We start from the raw sequence: 19,360 nt of genomic DNA, 5'->3' as shown, positions 1-19,360 counted from the left end.
CTTTCTTGTCCTCCATTGCCATTTTATGCCTTTTATTTCTGTATAAATTTGTGATTTAAAATTTTTAGTAAGGATGGACACCTAAGGAATGATAACTTGTAAGAGATAGCCTCCAAAATAACCAATCCCATTTGTGCAACATTCGTTGTCTATTCATCCTATTCTTCTAATGGGTTATTGCTTTCTTTTAAATACTGTTTCTCTTATGTAGTGTTTCAACCTAGTTTTAGTGCCATCTGGCCAAGGCTATCCTGAATTAAGTGTTTAGATTTTTGTGCATTTTATGTTTTCTTTTTAAGAAGTCATAGGGCCTATAATTAAATCACTTTTAAAATCTTAAAGTAATTACAGTGTTCTGATTATTGCCCATATAGAAATATCTCCTACCAAGTCTCTCCCATTTTGTGACAGTTCTATACACTAGCTCACAGACTCACAACTAATTTCTCACTGTTGTGGGTATTTTTTTTTTTCAGAATTTAAGTTTACCTACAGCAACTAATAATTACATTAATTACAATAACTACATTTCTCTTTTTTTAAATATCCAGAGTCTGCAATGTGTGCATGGATGCAAAAATAAACAAGTTAGGCCCGTTTCCCCTACTGCACGAACTTTCTGTCACTGACCAAACTCTTAAAGGGAGTCAGGTTTCTTATCTGGGGTCCATAGAGGAGTATCAGAGGGTATTCTGTCGGTGCCCTGAAATTCAGTGTAAATGTGTCCTATGTGAGAGTGTATATGGATTTATTAGTATATCAACTCACTACATGGCTGTGTGACTTTGAACAGGTTACTTAACTTCTCTCTGCTTTAATATTCTCAAAATTGCAGAAATAATCTTATAGGGCTGAAGTGAGGATTAAATGTGAGGATTTTATGGGCATGTAAAACCCATAGTACTGTGACAGGCATTCACTAAAGATTAGTAATTACCACTGTGTTCTCAAAAGAGTTAGTAACCACCATAGAGGTAAAAGCGACTTAAGGTATTTTGAGAATTACACTTTAAGGAGAAATACCAGTTCCTGAGTTGGGAAGTCACACTCAAACCTAATTCTCATAGAACTATTCATTAGCAAAACAGTGACACATATTCATAATGAGTGGAAAGGTCTGGGAAATAGGTCTAAAAATGTGGAAGGCCCATTTGTGTTGCTCCTGGATGGGAGAAAAAGCATTTACCTGGTTCTGGGCTAGTCCCCAGATGAAATACTTTCAGTCAGCTCCTAACCACTGTGCCATCTAAGCTTGCCTTGAAGCCCTGAAATAAATGTGCGGGGTGATAGTTTAAATTGCAAATCTACATTTGTGGATGCTTTCTCAGCATTATCTTGTCAGCATGTAGAAGTCAAAAGTTACAAAAACAACGAGATTCTGCATCTTTTAATGAAAGATAAAACAACAATATAAACATACACAAATTTACAGAGAAGGGATCAACTTTAATACATTTGGAGTAAAAGGTGTTTCTTATTTAAATATGGTATAAAAATAAATGCAAGAAACATCAACCGAGAATGTACAGACAACAGACAAAGACATGAGCTTGTTTCTGACTATGAACACATTGGTGAAAATGAAACTTTCTGTGCTAATTTATTGTTTAATAAATGTGAAGCCATATGTATACTTATTGATATATGTTTTTTCTTTTACAATTCTTCCAGTTTTTGACAGTGAATTTTCAGTGAACTGTGTGTCTAGCAGAAGTTTTAAGAGCAAGAGAAAGAAAAAAAAAAGGTTTACTTCACTTGAACTCATCAAAAAGGAAAAGACACAGATCCAGCTTAATACAAGGAGAAAGTAAGCAGACAACATTTTGAAATGGAGGCATTGAGATGGTAGAGTCACTTGGAATGGCAATGCCTTAATGTACACAAAGAGAACAATTCAGGTCCTTTGCTCATGCAACATCTTGGTCTAATGTCCTCTGCTCCAGGTAACAACAAAGAGCTACAAAGTATATGCAATGACTCCAGTCTGCTTCCATGCTACAAGATGATCCTTTTAGTAAGACTGAACGAGGCTTGTTAACCTCTTTGAGGTGAGAGATTTCCCCTGAGAAAAAGAATATAAAACAAAGGGGGGGAAAAAAACAGAGTATGATCACTGAAAACCTGCTTATGAGTAGCATTTATTTATTGCAGCTGAGTTTTGTGCACAGGTCAAAACAAAACCCTTTAAGTACATCTTAGTTCAAACTTTCTCTTAGTTCAAACACATTAAACAAAATGACTTCCACCCGCCCACCCCTCTACCCACTTCCTCCCCACTGCAAACAGACTGATGGGTTCACAGCACAGATTAGCAAATAATAAAACATGTCCATAAACATTTCATCAAGGCTTAGCAATGATGCAACACCTAGATTTGCAACTGGTTATAAACATGTTAAAACAAACCTTAGTAAACTGCTTTAAAAGGTAGCAATGTGAATGCATTCTAGTTCAATTGCTGGAATTAGTGTCATGTTTATAAATATCTAATTATGCAGAAAATATTATTTTAATTAAACAGAATTAATTTTTAGAGGTGTAATTGATAGAAATTCAAGATTGGGCTTGTCCTCCGTCCTACATGGTAATGGAGAAAATAATGCCAATTATACATCTACAGATAAAATTCTATTTGTTCTCTACTTCAAACCATAGACATCTCCCTATCTTTTTCCACCTGATTTCCTCCAACCCCAACCCCAGAAAAATTCCATATATTCTGATTCCATATATTGTGTTAATACCTAGAGTCCTAGAGTACATATTCACTCTTTTGAAATTTTGAAAGCTGACATTGTCCCTGTTAATACTAGTACTCTGGAGAGAAAAAAATTTGAATTTCTGATCAGGGTTGCAGATCCTCAATTTGTGGTTTCTGTTTCATAGCTCATTTTATACATTCTAGTAATAAAAGTAAGATGGTCATCCACATATTTGAATGGAATTTGTCTTTCTGAGTGGATAAAATAATAAGGTAAAACCAAGAGATTTTTTGAGAAATATAATATTTTATTAATAAATTAGTCATAACAATAGTCTTGATTCACTACCTAATATGAGAGTTTGATAAAAGGGAATGTGGTATTGGAAAGAGATTATCACTCATGGCCATGTTTTGGGAAGAGAGCAATATGTTTAAGAAGTGATCAATAATTTCAAAATCAAGCTTTCTTTACACACTTCACAGTAACTGACAAGGGCCCTGTGGCTGACATGAATGGGAGCAATGAAAACCAAGCACTATTTTCTTTTAATAGAAATAAATAGGCTATTATCTAATTATACTATTACTATTATTGTTTTTATTGTTATATGCTTTCTCATTAGGATACTGACACCCAAAGTCACTGTTCTGACTCTAAAAAGGCATAAAGTTGCTAATGAATTGGAATCTAAAATTATACTGCTTTTCCATCCCAAACCTGGACAATAGATTGATTAAATAATGTTGGAATCTAAAAGCTACCATCCTACATTTGAAGACCACACTATTTCCTACATTTACTACTGTATTCATTTCTTGTGCTGTTAATATAAGTGTGTACATGAGTTTATATATATTTCTTCTGAGAAATAGTAATGTATTTTTAAAAAGAGTTTACTGTTTCTAATGCCATTTGTGGGCTGGAGAAAATGCCATATTGGTTGAGGCGTAAAAGTGAATGCTTATATGGCAGAGGAGGAGGGGAAAGATGCTGATATAAAATTGTTATTTCTAAAACTGCAGATTAGTGTGATTTGTTAAAAACTATTGGGAAGAAGTGTGAAATAGTCATGTTGAAATAGTCATTTGAAATTCATATAATCATTTTTTGTTTGGACTGTGAAAACCAGTGTCATTTTTGTAAATCTAATAAATATTACCATGGCTCTCTTTCTACAGATTTTTGAAATATCTTTGATGCTATTAGTACTTGGCCTGGTATGGGTTTCATTTAAAAGAGGGTGAGGTACAAGGTTAGCTTGACAGGCTGTTGTCCTAGGAGGTAATTAAAAAATACTCATTCATGGAACTTCACAGAAAAGCACAGGCTTATAGTCAACCTGGGGATTTATGATGATAGAAAAACAAATAAACAGAAATGGGAAACAGTCACACGATGAAACACTGTAGGTGATAAGGACTGACCAAATATGTAATAAGGATATTTGTTATGTGCATTGAGAAAACTAAAGGGCAAATTTGGGTATAGTTAACAGTTTAAAAAAAATTACATGCCCCAGTCTAGGATCAAAGTAAATAGCATGGGTGCCCATTAGTAATGTGGATTTGAAGATCTAGATCATTGGGATCTGTTCTGTAAATCCCGTGAAAAGCCTGCCTTATTTACATACTGGGGAAAAAATAGGCACTATTCTAGTGCACAAGGAAATACAATTGCTTACTTTATTGGCAAACCTTATATTAAAAAGAACACTCATCCTTTCTTGTAGTTAGGGAAGTGTGCATTTACATACCTGTTGTTTTGTAAAACTCCTTTTCAGTGTAGTTCCTGTGGAGGCTGTATGCAATCAGCCCCTGCCAATTAACTTTTCATAATTTTCCCAAGTTGAAGAATTTAAGAAATTTTTGTAGCTAGGTTCTAAAATCTTAATTCTGGAAACAGAGGGCTAAAAAAATCCTTACCAATTAATTTTTTTTTTTTACTAAATTGCTTACAACTGAATTCTCTATGAATAGTATTTATTTTTAACCAAATCACTATGTATGTGTTATGTTGTTTATACCTTTTCTTGTCAGATTCTAAAGAAAAAGGATTATATTGGAAACAGCAATCCATAGAGAAAGACAAAGACAGAAACTCGGAACAAAACAAGACAAAAATTCAAAATTCTATGAGATTTTGTAATATCCAGTCATTGGGCAAAAAGCTTAAAAAAAAGCAGCACATAATCAGTTTCAGGACAAAAATACAGCTCAGATTTTCTTGCATCTAAGTGAATGCAGAGCATCTACCTAATCTGCAATATAGTTATAAAAGCATATAAACAAAGAGAGTTTTCTGGTCTCTTACAGTAGAACTTGACTTCTTAAATGCTCCATAGAAATTTTATTATAGTTAGGAAAATATTCACCTCCCCCAACCAAAAAAAAAAAAAAAAAAGAAAAAGAAAAAAAAAAAAAAAAAAAAAGAAAGCCACCAGAACAAGCAACCTATGTGTTTGTTTTTAGCTCTTCCAAGGTAACTACCAATAGTTAAGAATTTAACATGATTTAGAAATTCTTGCTTTCTTTTTAATTTTATTTATTTATTTTATTTATTTATTCATGAGCAACACAGAGAGAGGCAGAGACACAAGCAGGCTCCATGCAGGGAGCCCAACATGGGGATTCAATTCTGGGACTTCAGGATCATGCCCTGAGCTGAAGGCAGATGCTTAACCGCTGAGCCACCCATGCATTTCTAAAGTTTTTCTTGTTCTTATTAAAGTAGTAACAGAAAGTTGACAATAAGGAGCTGTGAGCCAGCAGAAACGAACATGAAAGCCAGGCTCTTCCTTCCAGTCTGAGAGCCTGGGGCACTAGGGAGATGAAGGCCACTCTCCATCCTCCTTTCCTGCAGACACTTATCCACAAAAGGAGTGGAGATAAGCTGGATTTTCTTGGGCGATTAAGCCACTTGTTTTATTACTGTTGTAAAAACACACACATCAGTCTTTCCTGATCTATAGGACACCAAACAGAAACGAAGGGATAACATGTTTAGAAGAGGGCAGCCCTGGTGGCTTAGCGGTTTAGCGCTGCCTTCAGCCCAGGGTGTGATCCTGGAGACTCCGGATGGAGTCCCATCACGTTGGGATCAAGTCCCACCCACGTCAGGCTCCCAGCCTGGAGCCTGCTTCTCTCTGTCTCTCTGTCTCTCTAATAAATAAATTTAAAAAAAGAAAGTTAAAAAAAATGTTTAGAAGATAGTCAAAGAAAAGATTAAGGAGAAAAATAGGGGATTATCAGCATCTTTGGGATTAAAAAAATAGGTAACCTCTTAACTCTTGTACTCTCTTATAATTCCAACTTGTATGTTTCCTGTCCTTGCCTCCTAGTCTCTGTTTTGTGTTGCTGTAGACTCAGAAGTACATTCTAGAATGCCTGTAGGCTCCAGAGGCTCCAGAGGCTCCAGAGGCCACAGGCCAAGAACAGGAAAGTGCAAGTTTTGCCATCTCAGGGTCTGTTGTACGTGATCCAGTTGTCTGACCAGAGAGAGGCCCAGGCCCACTGCTACATGATAAGGTGCTGATTGCTTGGTGATAATGTGATACTGCTGGACTAGAGATAGGGAGTGCAATTAGAGGCACTGAACTTAAGGATACTGTTTGTTCTTTTACTCTCATGTTGAAAATGCCCTGCTTCACTTATAAATACTATCGCCTTTGCCTGGATTCCAAAATCTAGCTTTCCTGGCTTTTCAAACTGCCTGTTGTCACTCCACAGAATGAATGATTCTTTGGCCTTTGCACCTGATACTCTATCAGCTTGGTCACCTACCCATGTATCTACCTGTTCAGATTGTACTCACTTTTCAAAGATGACCTTCTTATCCATGTCCTTGCTAGAGCCTTCTAACTGCCCCCTAAACTCCTCTGGTGATTCTCTCTGGACTGTCTTGCCCAGAGAATCAGACCTCACATATTTATAAGCCATTTTGTATAACTCATTAGGTCAACTGGCTTGGTGAAACGATCAACAGCTGTTAAACAACATTTACATTATAGAATCCCTCAATACATACTTGATTCTTTGCCTGAGCTGATTGAGTTCCTCGGCTGAAATTATATTTAAAAAATAAGCTCCTGGAAACTAAGGTAACAAGACTCAAATATCTTGGGTTAAGTAACTTTTACCTTAAGGGAAGAGACACAGTGGAGTGACATATGGGGAATACTGGTCACACCCTAAATATAGACTAATTGACAGAATCTGGGCCTGTTTAACTCATTTTGCTTTGGTTGTTCCTATCAAGAACACTAGCTGGGAAGGTGTTAAGAAAGAATTGAAGCGAAAGTAGGTGTTTGGAAATCTCTTCCCTGCTGGAAATGGAACCAATTCTCCTGGGCAAACTTGTAGCTGAGTTTACTAAATGTGTGAATAATTTTAACAAAACTATGGAGAGTGTCAGTTCCTAGAAAGTTAAAGATAAGCTCAAATTCACTGGGTGTTATACTATATGTTGGCAAATTGAACTTCAATAAAAACAAATGAAAAAAAGATAAGCTCAAATTGTTGAGAAGAAGGAAGGAAGGAGGTACTATAGGTAAGGAGGTAAACTACAGATAGTTTGGGAGCTGGTATGTATAATGTGGAGCACTGAAAAAAATTCTATTATTATGTACTAAAAAGAGAGGGTTTATGAACATGTTTATATTTAAGTATCTATTACTAGCTTCCTGTTTAGACTGAGAAAGAAAACTTAAAGCCAAATACTTTCATTTCCTTAGCTTAAAATATTTAGAAAAAATGAGGAAAACATAGAAAAATATAGAGAAGAAATAAATGTTACTTGAATAGTTATTTATCTACTATGTATCCTTTTTTATAAAAATGTTTTAATTTCATTTTTTTACAAAAATGAAATTATACTGTGCATAGTATTGGCTTGTTATCATTAACAGACATCTTAAAATGATTATATTTTGGTCAATTATTCATGTTACATGTGTTTTCTAAAATATTGTTTTGTTCAAATTCATTGCATTCGCGGGCAAGATCAATTTAGATGCAAAAAAAACCAAAACAAAACAAAAACAATTTAGATAGATGCTACCAACATTAAGAAAAAAAATTAAATATTATAGAATAAATAGGAATATATCAAAGTGCATCACATATAATAAAGGAATGTACTGTTTCTGAAATGTTATTTTAGTTACACATATAAACACACACAAGCGTTTATATAGTAATACAATATATTACATATACATACAAACACAAACACATGCATTCCTATGTCAATGTGGGTGGAAAAAAGATGACAGTCACTGCTCTAAAATCTAATTTTTAATAACTGCATAATATTCCATCAGGTATATCTACCTTAATGTATTTAAGAAATTCACAATTTTACATTAAGGTTGTGTTTTATATTTTATATATGATGCAATGAATATTCTTGTATGCATGTAGGTTTTCTTAAGATTAAATTATTAACAGTTGAATTACTAACTGAAAGTGCAAGAAGAATTTTAAAACTTTTGACACATTCTGTAAAGTTTTGTTGAAAAAAGTGTTTAGAAATTCATATTCCTATTAACAGTGTATTAAATCACTGATTTACTTACCCCTTTTCTCACACTAGAAAAAAATACTAAAAATAAGCTACTTGGAGGAAAAAGTTATTTTGTTGCTTTTTAAATTATACTGGGCTACTAATGAAGATAGGTTTTCTGTTTGTTCTCTCATGTATTTATTATTTGTATCCTTTTAAAACTGTTCAAGTGCTTTGTTCATTTTTCTAATGGCACATTGTCCTTCTAATTCTTTGTTTGCAAATAACTCCTCATGTAAACTATGTTAGATCTGTGTCATGTACATGCTCATGGGTTTACCAGACCTGATGACAGGAGGTCACTAAAACAAAGGTTTATGGAATAAGATATGTAGTGCTCTTTCATGGTACCTCTGTAGCCAAGACAGAGAAGGGTGAGTTCATAACTAAACAAACAACTATCTTCACGGTGTGCTAGTTACTGGAGCAGTGGAAATCTGCCTTCCTCTCTGTTCTTTATGGCATTTTAATCAGTTATTTTCACCATTAAACTGATGTAGTTCTGATAAAATGTATGTATGATGCAAATTTGGCAACCTTGGTTAAAAGGCTGGGTAACAAAGAAATACTGTGAAAACTTATTTTATTTATTTTATTTTTTTAAAAGTATTTATTTATTTATTTATTTATTTATTTATTTATTTATTTATGATAGACATAGAGAGAGAGAGATTGGCAGAGACACAGGAGGAGGGAGAAGCAGGCTCCATGCCGGGAGCCCGATGTCGGACTCGATCCCAGGACCCCTGGATTCACGCCCTGGGCCAAAGGCAGGCGCTAAACTGTTGAGCCACCCAAGGATCCCTGAAAACTTATTTTATAAAGCTATAACTCACAAGATAGAGTTTAATGAAAAGAAGGATAAAAACCAAACTTAGATTAAAATAAGTAAACATTAAACCAAAATTCTAGCTGCAAAAGACAAGATTGAGGAGATCTCATTTCATGAGAAAAACAATTTTTTTTTAAAGGTTAAGTCCCAAATGACTCTCCATTTTGACATGGCTGCGTTAAGCTCGGGTGGGGGAACTGATGCAATTTTCAGGCTGGTTTGTAAAAGTTACATGACATGTTCTTTCCTCCTATTTCCTTTCCTATTGGAAGACATTATTCCCAATGTCTGTTGGTTGGGTTACATCTTGAATATTATGTTCAGTTATATTTTGGAGGACTATTCACAGACAAATGTAGGAAGTAAGCAACTAAGATGATAAAAGAACAGGAGATTATTAAATTAGAAATATTAGAAATACACTTTCCTGTGCAAGTCTCATTCAGATTTAGTTTGATAGCAATTTTTAAGTGTTTATCTAGTTTTATTGTGTTTAGCTTAGTTTTCATAGGAACATCTATTTTTCTTTTCATACTCAAATTTCAGCAGCTAATATATTTAAGTAAATTATGTAATTACTATCAATTCAGTAATTATAAACTGAACATGGGAACAAACACAACTGACTCTTCATCATATAATTCAACTGGTGGTTGCAAAATGGTATGGGCACAACTGGAGAGTAGCCTCTCAGCTGTGACAGTGTGCCCTTGGCATCTATCACTGGAGAGAAGAGAGCATCCATCAGTTAGTCTAGGGCAATGGTTTTCAGAGGTTAGTATCAAAGCCAGTAGGAATAGATAGTATCACTTAAGAATTAGTTAAAGATGAAAATTCTTGGATCTCACCAGAAAAATAGTAATCAGACCTCATAAGAGGCAAGAGGTTTAGCAATCTGTCTTACCACATGTTTCTGCTGCAGTCAAATGTGAGAACCACTGATCCCTGGTAAGGAGAGGTCCGGTAGGAATGCTTCTACCTGGATCACAGTTTGTAAACATTATTTTGTTCTGACATGTTTGTAACAAATGCAAATAGGGAAAGAAAAAGAGGAGGGGGTGGAGAAAATGATTCTGGCTCAGTTTATCTGTGATGAAGTTGTGAAATATGTGTTTTCCAAGTCCCTGGCGATTTTGAGATATGGGATATGGGTAGTTGACACACAGAAAAACAATGAGTTAGAGATTTTTAACTAAAGGAATTAAAAGGAACACTTGAGAGGAGTTGATATAATCACACCTTCAAGTAATTTGACAGCTATCTAGATCTAGATGAGTGCTTGGTTTATTCTGTCCTGTTCTGGAGACAGAAGTAGGTTCATTATATGGAAGTTACAGAAAAGCAGATTAGGGTGAAAATAAGAAGTGAATTTCTAGAAGGTGGTGTGTAGTGTCTGCAACATCTAGGGCTCCCACATCTCTGGAGTTTGGGAGACAGCAAATGCTAGATGCCTACTTGTCACTGAGTCCACAGAAGAGGTTCACACAATGGGCTGGAAGCTGGACCTGCAGGAATTGGAGCCTCTACATTTTTTTTCAATTTGGAGGCTCCAAAAAATTCATCTTTCTCAGTATCTTCACAAAGTACCTTGAAGACTTAACTCTTAAAATTAGAAAGGATAAAGACTTCCCAACAGCCTTTACTGTCTGGTATTAGAAATATGTTCCTTCTAGATATTAATAAGTATATTTCAAGTGAATAGTCTTGATAATAGATGCCTGTATTCCCCTTTGTATCTCAGCCATGTCTACTGGGTAATTTTTTTTCTATTGCTGATGAAATAGATGGGAAAAGAATCTTTCATATCAAAGCAAATAAACTGAAACTACTTGATAAACCAAAAAATGGTAGAAATTTTCTTCAGAAACAATAGTCAGTGTAGTTTTAAAATGGTATTTTAAAATTCCAATAACTATCACAAGACTATCTTAATAATGGTCTTTTCTGGTTGGAATTACAGGTACAAGTATTGTATTTAGAGTTGTTCAATGTTTGTTCTTATTACTCTTAGATCCTGGCCATTGAAAAACAACAATGAAAAAAACAGCCATCAAAATGTGACACATAATGCAGAGGATATGGGATTTTGTCCAGTTTGGGCTTGCACTATGGTACTTGGCAAGTGCCTAAGAAAATGCAGGAGGGTGTCTGTAGAATTGAACATAATATATCTATATCTAAACATGTATACAATTTATATAAATATGTCTATTGTTTATGTATTTTAAATTGTTTATTTTACTTTTATTGCCTCTAAATACTAGCAAAAATTACAGAAAAGTAAAAATCACATGCATAGCTGGACATCAGCATAAAAATGGCTTTCTTTTCTTTCCTTTTTTTAATGGCTTTCTTTTCTGAAATATGTTTCAGAAAGGAATACCAACAACATGTAATGATGGTACATGTGCTTTAGAATGGGTAACTGAAAAGAAGAAATATATGACTTGGTGATGATACAGGGCTGCCTAGTAATGACATCATATCTAGAAATAATTAACATATGACATGTCCTCCTGTCTCTAGGTTCTCCTAATTTGTTTTCTACCTGCATCTTCTGCAGAGATGAAGATGGCCCAGTGTGTGGATCCAGGATACACGGTGTCTCCTTGATTACCTTCTTTTGTACTATGCTCCTCTAAGTTGGAGACCTCATAGCAATCCTTGCCTGCAACACCACTGCATTTGTCAGGTCCTCAGAACTCTTTCTGGTTCTACCTTTGTCCCCTCTCCTTCAGAGCCATTCCCCAACTATACAGTAAGTGGGTCTCTTGCTTAGGCCTTAACTTTCTTTCTCCCTGCCTCTTCTGTGCTGCTTTAAGAGAAACGGTCATGATTTACATGAAGTAAGCTAGCAGAAAGCTAGTAGGAATATCTGTTCATTGAATAGTTACCTTTTTTTGAGAATGAACCAACTTAGGTGCACATGTTAGTGGTGTCCCAAAAGTAGTTATTTCCATTAATATCTTATCTGTTATGAACTGTAAACTTCCTAATAGCAGTGGCTATATCAGAATGTTTAAGCCATCAGAATGGCTTACAGCTATTATCTATGTATTCTAAGATAAGGAGCAAAGTGTCTGACCCATAGTAGATGCTTAATAACTGTTTTTGTTGTTGCTGTTGTTATTATTGGATTAAAGAATTCAATAGTGCTTGGATACATGGGTACTACTGGGTTATAAACCTGTTACATACAGCCTCCAGGATGGTTTCTAGCTACACAGGAAGCTGGGGCCTTGTAACCATTGGTGTAAATCCAAGGCCTCCAGTATATTAAAACAGTACTTTGGGAAATGCTATTAAACTTCTGCCTCTGACATATGTGCTAGCAACAGGGACATTTCCCACTGGGGACTTCCTACTCAGCAGTCTCAGATCATTCCCTAGAAACCCCCAGGGTTGCACTGGATGCTCCCTGACCAAAAACCACTATATACTCCACAGTTTATAGAACTTGAGTGGCAATTTAAGATCTAATGATGCTACTAGGGGAAAATAAAGATAAGTTGTCCAAACGAAATAGGCTACATAGTCTGATACATTCCACATCGATCAATTTACATCATGCTTCAGGGAACCTGAAATTGCTTTCTAAGCTAAGTTATCACTGTAAATAGTTTCAGTAAAAGAAGATGGATAGCCATATATGCCAACAACAAAATGATAAATGAGGTGAGTTTCAGGTCCATAAAAGAAAGAGGAGAAAATGGTTCATCCTTGAGCGGATTGATTTTAGGTTTTCTGATAATATCTATGGTGGGAAAGCCAATAACCAGTTTATAAATTATAGTTACCTAAGATGTTCTAGGAATTTTCTGTCACAGATCTCTATGAACATACCTGTAATCTCAAGCAACAAAGTCTACAGAACTCAACCAGAAAAAAATATGCACAAAGTTCTCCTTATGGAAATTCAAAGATGTACAGATATAAAATCAAAACCTACCCTCTCATAGTTCATAATCCTATCATGATAGACGTTTATGTGAAGAAGATTATCTGCTTCATTATGAGGGATGTATATGTAAATCAAGGATCTCACTAACTCCATGGAGGTCTTACTATATAATGCAACTTCATTAGTATAAACACAATGTAGAGAATGACCATTCTGAATACTGTAAGATTTGTCTCTACTTCATTGTGGTAGAAATTGCTATCAAAGGAAATGAAAGTAAAGATAGGCTGTAGTATAGTCAAAACTTAATCTATGTTAAATGAATGAATAATCTGGACCCAGTAAAATGGTATATAAAACAAGGATAAAAATGTAGCATATGAGTGGATCTTAGATTACTAGGTCAATTTTCCCTATTGGTATTATTCATGGTGAATAAAAATAAAAATGAACAAGTGGCAAGTGATAAGTTTATACATTTTCCCTTTAGGTGCTTTGGGATCCAACAAAGTTTATCTGCACGAATGTACCTGTAAACCCAAACAGCAAAATCTAGAGCACTTGACCAGAAGTGCCATGGTTTAAGCAGAGCCAGTGTCCACTCCAAATGGGGGTACACATGAATAGATTTGACACTGCATTGACCTACTCCTAGCATTGCTCACAGCTCATCTGGGGCTGTATTTCCCAAACCTGGAATCTGTATTATTAATGGGGTTGTACTGAAGTGACAGGGTGGTCTCAGTGTATAATCCTGATGGTTGTTAGGGTACCTAGAGAATATTTTTTCCAGGTGAATCACCACTTTAAGTCTGCAGGGAACCTTCAGGGAGGTGGGAGGGTGGTGTGAAGAAGGGGGCAGGGGCACCAGGGAGCGTGTGCAGAGAGTGAGGGACGGACAGATGCTCCAAAGACAGAGATCCTCATGTAGGTTGCTGAGGAGCAGATGCTTAGCTCCCAGAGAGGTGGTCCCACCTCTGATGGGAGACCTAGAGAATATTTTATGCTAGATTTCACATTTGATGAAAGCCAAGCTAAAAATCATTTAATCAGGACTAGAAACAACCCATAGGGTCATTGACTGTATCTTAAAAATATAATGAAAGACTTCATTATATAACAGAAACCTTCATACTGTTTTCCAGAGTGTCTGCACAAGTTTGTATTCCCACCAACAGTGTAAGAGGATTCCCTTTTCTTCACATCCTCGCCAACATCTGTTGTGTCTTGTGTTAATTTTAGCCATTCTGACAGGTATGAAGTGGCATCTCATCATGTTTTCGATTTGTAGGTCCCTAATGATGAGTGATGTTGAGCATCATTTCATGTGTCTGTTAGCCATCTCGATGTCTACTTTGAAGAAATGTCTCTATATGTTTTCTACCGTTTCTTAATTGGATTATTTATTGTTTGAGTATTGAGTTTGATAAGATATTTATAGATTTTGGATACTATCCTATGACCCAGCAATTGCACTACTAAGTATTTACCCAAAGGATATAAAAATGCTGATTTAAAGGGGCACATGCACCCTGATGTTTATAGCAGCATTATCAACAATAGCCAAATTAAGGAAAGAGCCCACATATCCACTGGCTGATGAATGGATAAAGACATTGTGAGATATATATGATATGGGTGGAGCTAGAGTATATTATGCTAATTGCAGTAAGTCGGTCAGAGAAAGATAAAAACCGTATGATTTACTTCATATGTGGAATTTAAGAAACAAAATAGATGAACATAGGGGAATGGCAAAAAAAAAAAAAAAAGAGAGGGGAGCAAACCATAAGAGACTCTTAACTATAGAGAACAAACTGAGGGTTGATGTAGGGGAGATGGGGAGAGGATGGGCTAGATGGTGATGGGCATTAAGGAGAGCACATGATGAGAAGAGCACAGGGTGTTACACTATATGTTGGCAAATTGAGTTTAAATAAAAAATTTTTTAAAAGACTTGAAAAAATAAAACCTAAATTTGTATTTTAAAAAAAGAATTTAATTAGATGTAACCAAAAAGAACATTCTAAAAGAACTAAGTGTTATATCTTTCACATTTTTTAACACTCCAAGCAAGTTACAGGATTTATATTTACATTTATTCTTATCTATATGCATACTAATCAATTATAGAGTTAAATAAAGATTTGATCCCAAAAGGTCAACTGATTTCAGGGTCAACTCAGTGCTTTTGTTAAAATTCTCTCACAGAGTTTCCACAACTTCTGGTAATTTGTGGCCATCTCCAGAGCACACCTCACCCATCAGGGCAGTGGAAATGGGATAACAAATGGTCATGATATCTTTTCTGTTAGTCTTTTAAAGGCTCTGCAGATACTGGGCTTCATTGAGAAAGGGTAAAATTTTTCCCTAAAAGCAACTGGATTATTGAGTTCCTGGGAGTTCAATAACGAACACTCTCTATTTCTCATTTCTCATTTTCTAGCCCAGAGTGTGGCTGATTTAACTTCCCCTTCACACCAACTGAGGAGAGGAAGTGAGTAGTACTGCCAGCACTTGATTTATGAATTTTGGTTGAAGGCATGGACAATCAATCCTCATAGCCTGTTTTCCTCGTATTTTCTGTGTGTTCTACTTGAGGTTTGTGTGGCAGGCAGATGTCATGAGACTTTAGTGGTTGCAGAAATGGGGTCAGATTTGGTGATGGAGACATCAACTTAATAACATTTAAAGGCATGAGAGAACAGTAAATCTTGAAAGACTTTACCCCTAAGGTCTTATCTGATGACAAGGAAAACAAAATAATAAAAAAGTAAATCACAGGAAATGAGATGTCTTGAGACAACAGGGCAAGGTGAAGGTATTATACAAATATGAGTTTTATTTATCCTTCCAGTGTTGGGCATAATGAACGAAAATGAGTAATCAATAGAGTAATGAATTTAAAATCAGAATTTGCTTCCAGTTCTGAGTCTTATACTCAACAACTGAGTGATACTGAGGATCTCATCTTACTATTTCTTAATTTGCTCATCTGTGAAAGGGTAGTGGCACCTGTCTGGTCATCTCCCAAGACTGCCATGTATGTAAACAGCAACAACAAAACAAAACAAACAAAAAAGAATGTCTTTGGAACACTGCAAAATGCCATGCAACTGTTAACTGTTTATTATAATTATTCTCCAAGGTGCTGGTAAGAGTTTGTTACTCTCAGTAACCAACAGAAGTTCCAATGGTATTGAGAACTGTCTAGCAAAAAATTTTTTATCTCGTATGTAACAAAACAGCGATGCTATTAAGCTATTAAATATTGCTATTGGAAGAATATTAAAGAGCAAAGTGTTCAATGGAAAAAGAAAGAATTTGGGAAAAATGAATTTTGGGTCAGTGTCAGCTCCTTTAAGGCTGTGTGATTCTGGGCAAATTATGCACCTCCTCTGACTCTTCAGTTTTCTCACTGAGAAAATGAGTATAATAATATGAGTATAACAATAATAATACAATAAAATGGGTATAATAATACCTAACTTGCAGGGTCAGATTATATTAAGTTAGGTAAGATAAAGTTCCTAGGGCAGAGCCTAGTTCAGTGGCAGGCACTCAGTGAACATGAACTATTATGATCTCAGTTTGCCATGTTCTTTTCATAGTCTACATACTTATTTACCTATATGTTCCCTACTTTATTTCTTTTTTGAATAGTCTGTCCTGTAGCCTCCCTGTAATTTACCAGACTAACCTGCATATAGGAGTCCTTTAAAATGTTTATTTAAACTACAAATTTCCTTCATTATGTCTACCTGGTCATAATAAAATCACTCATCCTTCATCTTGTGTAAGAATTACTTTATTGATCCTGTAAAGATATCCTATTCAATTTATTATGTAGTACTTAAATAATGCTGACCATAAAAGTGATCATAAACATGGAGCAAAACAAGACCAAGGGAAAGTAAAAAAAGAAATAATAGAAAGAATTAAAGGGAACTTTAAATAGAAACTAACCATCCTAAGATTTAATGTTGTATAATACATCAATTTTTGTTTTTGTATATAGATAATTTTCAGGATAGACACTTACTTCTCATGACTCATAAATATATTTGTTTGTATTCTATTGAGGGAATCAGAGAGATTTTCTAAATTCCTTACTCCATCTCTTCAGAAGTATGACAGAAACAAAATATTCAATTAAAACTATTAATTTTTGTTTTCCTGGATGGAAAAAGTGACCGTGAACAATGGTGTCTGAAGATTATCTGTAACTTATTTTCATGTTGTATGTAGATGTGTGAAAGAAGATGCTACACAACTTCTCTTTCTCCAGTAATTCCAGCCTTTTCTCCACTTCCCCTTAAAAGGATGGTTGCCCTTCTTGTTCTAGTGAAATCCAATATGTCCAGTTAAATATAATTTCCTCTGAGAATTCTCACCATTATCTGTGGGTGTTTCCTCCCTACCCCACCAAGTAGAAATAGTTTATCTTTCTCCCGTGTGTCACATCTTGTTTATACCTCCAGGCTCCTTAGCAGTTAAATTCTCTACCCTCTACATGCTCCTGAGTCATAGCACAATGGCTGGAATATGGCTGTCATTTCATGTATGAATTTTGACTGAAGGCTGTAGATGATTGAGCCTGTCTTCCCCTTATTTCCTAGCTTTTCTTAAAGTTTGCAGCGTGTGACAATGGGGTACTATTTTAAGAGTTGGGGAAGTTAGAATTGGGGATGGTGTTGGAGGAAAGACAACCATTTTGCTTCCCTTTTCCATCTTCCTTATGTTGTGTTATTATTTTAAATTATACCACAGAAACTTCCATTCCAATCTTTAAAACAATATTCTGTCAGCATTATGTTAGAAAGGTACGAATTTAGAAAAAAATTCTTAAACATTGCACAGACCACTGTGCAACAGCCTTATGTCTACTTTCTCCAGAAAAATCTTGAAGCTTTTTAAAAATATTGTCTTTATCTTCCCATAGTGACTTATGAAGCATGTTTAGGAAAATTTTATTTTAAAGGTCAGAGATTCCAATAAAGCCAGCCAAAATTTTGTGAAGTTTATAGAGTGATTAATTCCTGGAGTCCTTCATTTTCCAGCCCTTTAATTTGTGCAATCACATTGAATGTTCAAAGCATATACTGCTTTTTAAACTCTTTCAAATACTCTGTGCCGAGTCACAACTGGCAATTCATAAATAGAAATGATTAACATTCCCCACCACAAAGATCCTTGAAGGAAACTAAAAACAAAAACAGCATCTTTGTTGAATCCAATCTGCTTACATTTCAACACACATAACTCCACTTAACTGGCCATCACAGCAAAAGCCACAACACACACACACACACACACACACACACACACAGCAGCATGGAGCTAACCACACAACTCAACAGACAATGCAGACAAACTTGAGTATAAACCAAGATTTTTCTACCTCTTTTCATAACAGGTTAGTGCTGGCCCTCAGTGTTGGTGTACAGTTTTTATGGCATGGGAAAATAGGGATGTTTCTGCCCTATAAAAATAAATGTGTTGAAGGCTTTAGTTTGAATTTATACAACGTCAGAAAGTTCCAAAGGCACTGGCACAATACAAAAAGAAAAAAAAAAGAATCCCACAAACAAATATATCACCAAAATATCACCAAAACACACGGCAAGATACTAGGAAAACAGTAGTAGGAAAACTACTGGTTTCCTGGATGATTTATGCAACAGTTTTCAACACCTTCCTGAAAAATAAAGCATAAGAGAGGCATGCTGGTGGGTCTTTGGTGGGGCATATCTTGTCACCGACCACCATTCATACCAAGTTTTTGGCTTTAAACTGCTCATTAGGTCATTTTCTCCCTGCAGAGGTAAAAAGCACAGAACCCTCATTGTTCTTTATCTTTTAAGCCTTAGGAAGGGCTAAGAGAAAGAGCATGTAGAAATGCATGCACTATTTTTAAGAAAGGGATAAATAGAATAAAAATTAAAATACAAAAAATAATCATTTCTTCATTTTATATGTCATAATATACACTTCTTTCCAAACCTTAGTTTGATACATGTGGCTTTTCATGGATGACATCTTTACTCTAGAAAGAGTTGGGACAGAAACATAAGCAGGAAGCACAAAGTTCTGAATTTGAATAAAGTGAGCGATGGGGCTAGAAATTGGGAAACTTTCCCAATTGGACTTAATGATTTCTAATTCCTCAAAAAAATAAAACTTACCACATTCTGTGCAAATTTCTCAAAAGATGTTCTGCGATCCATTGAGTGTTCCGACTTACATGAGTGGGGTGGGATGGGGCAAAGGGAAATAGGAAACATAAATAAAAAGAAAGCAAAGAAAACAGAACAGAAAAAGACAGGACGATGAAATGATGCGACAGCAAATCCATGTTCTAAA

At 35.3% G+C, this 19,360-nt stretch overlaps 1 protein-coding gene across 8 annotated transcripts in view; it reads right to left on the bottom strand.

Annotated features, from left to right (window-relative positions):
* Nucleotides 1–1,372: 1,372 nt before the first annotated feature.
* The window catches only part of RGS7 (regulator of G protein signaling 7), a 501,308-nt gene continuing 483,320 nt past the window's right edge, over nucleotides 1,373–19,360 (bottom strand). For 6 of the 8 annotated variants that reach the window (XM_072732891.1, XM_072732895.1, XM_072732897.1 and 3 more), the window contains 2 exons: nucleotides 18,399–18,479; nucleotides 1,373–2,062 (listed from right to left, as the gene is read on the bottom strand). In XM_072732891.1, the coding sequence (XP_072588992.1) occupies nucleotides 18,405–18,479 (75 nt within the window). In that variant the 3' untranslated portion in view covers nucleotides 1,373–2,062; nucleotides 18,399–18,404. The remainder of the gene's footprint in view (nucleotides 2,063–18,398; nucleotides 18,480–19,360) is intronic. The other 2 variants (XM_072732892.1, XM_072732894.1) reach the window with 1 other exon arrangement.

Source organism: Vulpes vulpes, chromosome 13 (genome assembly GCF_048418805.1).
Source record: "Vulpes vulpes isolate BD-2025 chromosome 13, VulVul3, whole genome shotgun sequence".
Lineage (NCBI taxonomy): Eukaryota > Metazoa > Chordata > Mammalia > Carnivora > Canidae > Vulpes > Vulpes vulpes.
This window is presented reverse-complemented; position numbering and strand designations above follow the sequence as displayed.